The following is a 2,812-nucleotide window of genomic DNA, read 5'->3' on the forward strand; positions in this document are numbered from 1 at the left end:
GCATAGAGCTGGCCAGAAGAAGTGACCATTAGGCAGTGGTTCTGCCCGCATTCCAACTAAAGAAGAGAATTAAAGAGGAAATTTGAAAAAATACAACAAATATATAAATATTATCCTTAAGAAAGGAACCAAAATCAGAAATCTATGTTCTAACAAATATTGCTTTCAGAGAGAAATCAGTGTTGTGTACAAACCTGTTGGAAATCAACACCATCAGGGGATTCCACAAGCCTTGGAAAATTGTAGCTTGTGTCCATGACGCATGGGCCAGCCTTGCCCTTGGCACGGTGATGACGACGTGAGACATGCATCACCTGACGTAGAGTCTGAGGATCACTACCCCAGGTGCACACTTTACCTGTTTTAGTAATAGCAACCTGCAAAATAATATGATGATATGAAGACATATAGTACGAAAATACTAACAAATTAAGAGGGGCTGGACCAGCTGAACCCTCCTTCAATCTGTTTCTGGCATCCCATTAACTCATGAATAATGTATAACATTCTATTACTAACATTTGAAGAACTGCGACTCCAACAGCCATCTTATCTACTTGATCTCCTTCCTAAATATTTATTTTCAGCTGCCACTCTTTGGAACTCCCTCCCTAGACATATTGCTGACTCATCTTCATTTGCTATTTTTAAGACCAAACTCAAAACACACCTTTTTAACATCTAAACATGTACAGCGCCTTTGGTTTTTACCACAATTTTGTGATATTGGTGCTTCATAAATCATGATTATTATTATTCTTATTATTATTATTTGAAAATTCTTCTTCTCTGCAGTTAAATAATACGTAAATGATATTTCAGATTGCAATCAACATCTATAACAGCAAATCCTAAGCTGGGGACACTTACCATGTGGAACCGTCCTGAGGCTAGAAGCTTAACCCTCTCTCTACTTAATGATATCAGTTCAATAGGTGAAGTGGCTTTACTAACTGCTCTTCCAAGCTGACCAAATGATCCATTACCAAACAACCATACTCGCCCATCGCGGTCAACCACACCGCTGTGGCAATAACCAGCTGCGATAATAGTTACACCATAGTCATCCAATGCAGATATTGCCATTGGGGTCAAGCGGTCCTCAATGCTTCCGGATCCTAACTGACCGTGAACTCCCCAGCCCCAGCTATAAACTCTGAAATAAGAAATTGAATCAACTGAACATTATTTACTTATAGTTAAAAAAATATGAGAGGGGCCATTTGAGTTTACTGTTGGCGGACAACAGCATTATGCAAAATCACATTATTTTCATTGATATTGCAGATCTGAAACAAATATAATTAAATAAATATATAATGTTAACATGATTATATATGATTCTTACCTATTATCAGCTGACAGGGCCAATGAATGATATTGTCCACAAGTTATGCTTACACACAGCTCCCCCTGCAATGCTGACACCAACATTGGCCTAGTGCAGGTCAAATGGTTCCCGTGTCCCAGTTGACCGAACTGAGATGAGCCCCAGCTGAATACCTTTGTTAAAAAACAATGACAGGCATTAGAAACAGCTTTGGAGCCAATATCATAGGCGGCTAAAAATGTTATTTAATAATATACACTTGCTTCGGCAGTAAATATACTGAAATAATATTTAGTCGCCATCCAAATTGTAAAATCACTCATAAATTATGTTGAAAATGTGGTTGATGCATGTTACTTACCCCATGATCTGTTAAAGCGACGGTGTGATGCTTGCCACACGACACAGCTACAACCCTGTAAGGCAGGCTATGGATACACTGTGGGCTTGCAGATGTGTTTGGTTGCGTGTTTCCCAAGCCTAGCCTAAAGAATGGAGAAAATCTGAGGTTACTAGAATGAAATTGAAGGAGTTTATCCAAGTCTTCAAGTACATTGGGAACTTGGTTCAAATTGTTTTAGTCTATAAATTTCAACAAATCAATTCCATTATATTTTAAAGATTTACCATTTTATTTACAGAAATACACAAAATTTGTGTAAGATTTACCTTCCATTTTCATCTAGGCCCCAGGAGTACAGCTGTTCGCCCACTACAGCAGCTGAATGAGATTGTCCACTGGCCAATAGCTTAGCTTGAGGCGTCCAGTTTACGTTGTGTGGGACTGGAGTCACAAAATCACCAACTTGATCATCTTCTGAATCCAATAACAGGTCTGTTGAACTATGTAACCTATGGAATGTATTAATACATAGCCTCATGTTACACATAGTCGCATGTTACACATAACCACTTGTTACACTTATCCTCATGTTACACTTATCCTCATGTTACACTTGCCTCAGGTTACACTTATCCTCATGTTACATTTATTCTCATGTTACACTTGCCTCAGGTTACACTTGGCCTCATGTTACACTTTGCCTCATGTTACAAATAGCCTTACACATACCAAATATTACACATACCAAATATTACACATAGCCTCATGTTACACATAGTCATGTTACATTTAGTCTCAAGTTACACATAGCCCCATGTTACACATACCAAATGTTACACATAGTGACACGAGTGAGTCGCTGTGCACACAGTTATTACAAACATTACAACATTGAACTGTGTAGCTCACCTAGATCCTTCACATCTTTTGAAATTTAGCACCAAGAGTACACGCAGGAAATTCTCTATCAAGGATTTCTTGGAGATACTTAATGAGTCCTATTTAGAAAAAAAATTCAATACATTTTCATGATCATAAAAAACAAATAATGTTAAGCTACTAGGCTTATTGTCGGAGGCAGATGCAGGACTTGGGGTAAGGGTGGGGGAACAGGGGACGTTTTCCATTTGGAATTTGTA

The 2,812-nt window shown here is 38.3% G+C and overlaps 1 protein-coding gene across 1 annotated transcript; it reads right to left on the reverse strand.

The window, feature by feature from the left end:
* Positions 1-5: 5 nt before the first annotated feature.
* LOC117099919 (ultraviolet-B receptor UVR8-like) lies at positions 6-2,671 on the reverse strand (the record flags this gene model as incomplete). The annotated part of the gene is made up of 7 exons (XM_033239437.1): positions 6-56; positions 195-377; positions 871-1,156; positions 1,349-1,503; positions 1,692-1,815; positions 2,000-2,182; positions 2,583-2,671. Coding segments are annotated over 7 exons (1,071 nt in total), but the record flags the coding sequence as incomplete, so codon positions are not given.
* Between the last annotated feature and the right edge of the window lie 141 nt (positions 2,672-2,812).

The sequence above is a fragment of the Anneissia japonica genome, unplaced genomic scaffold (genome assembly GCF_011630105.1).
Source record: "Anneissia japonica isolate Jap-2015-1 unplaced genomic scaffold, ASM1163010v1 scaffold21055_len2812_cov211, whole genome shotgun sequence".
NCBI lineage: Eukaryota > Metazoa > Echinodermata > Crinoidea > Comatulida > Comatulidae > Anneissia > Anneissia japonica.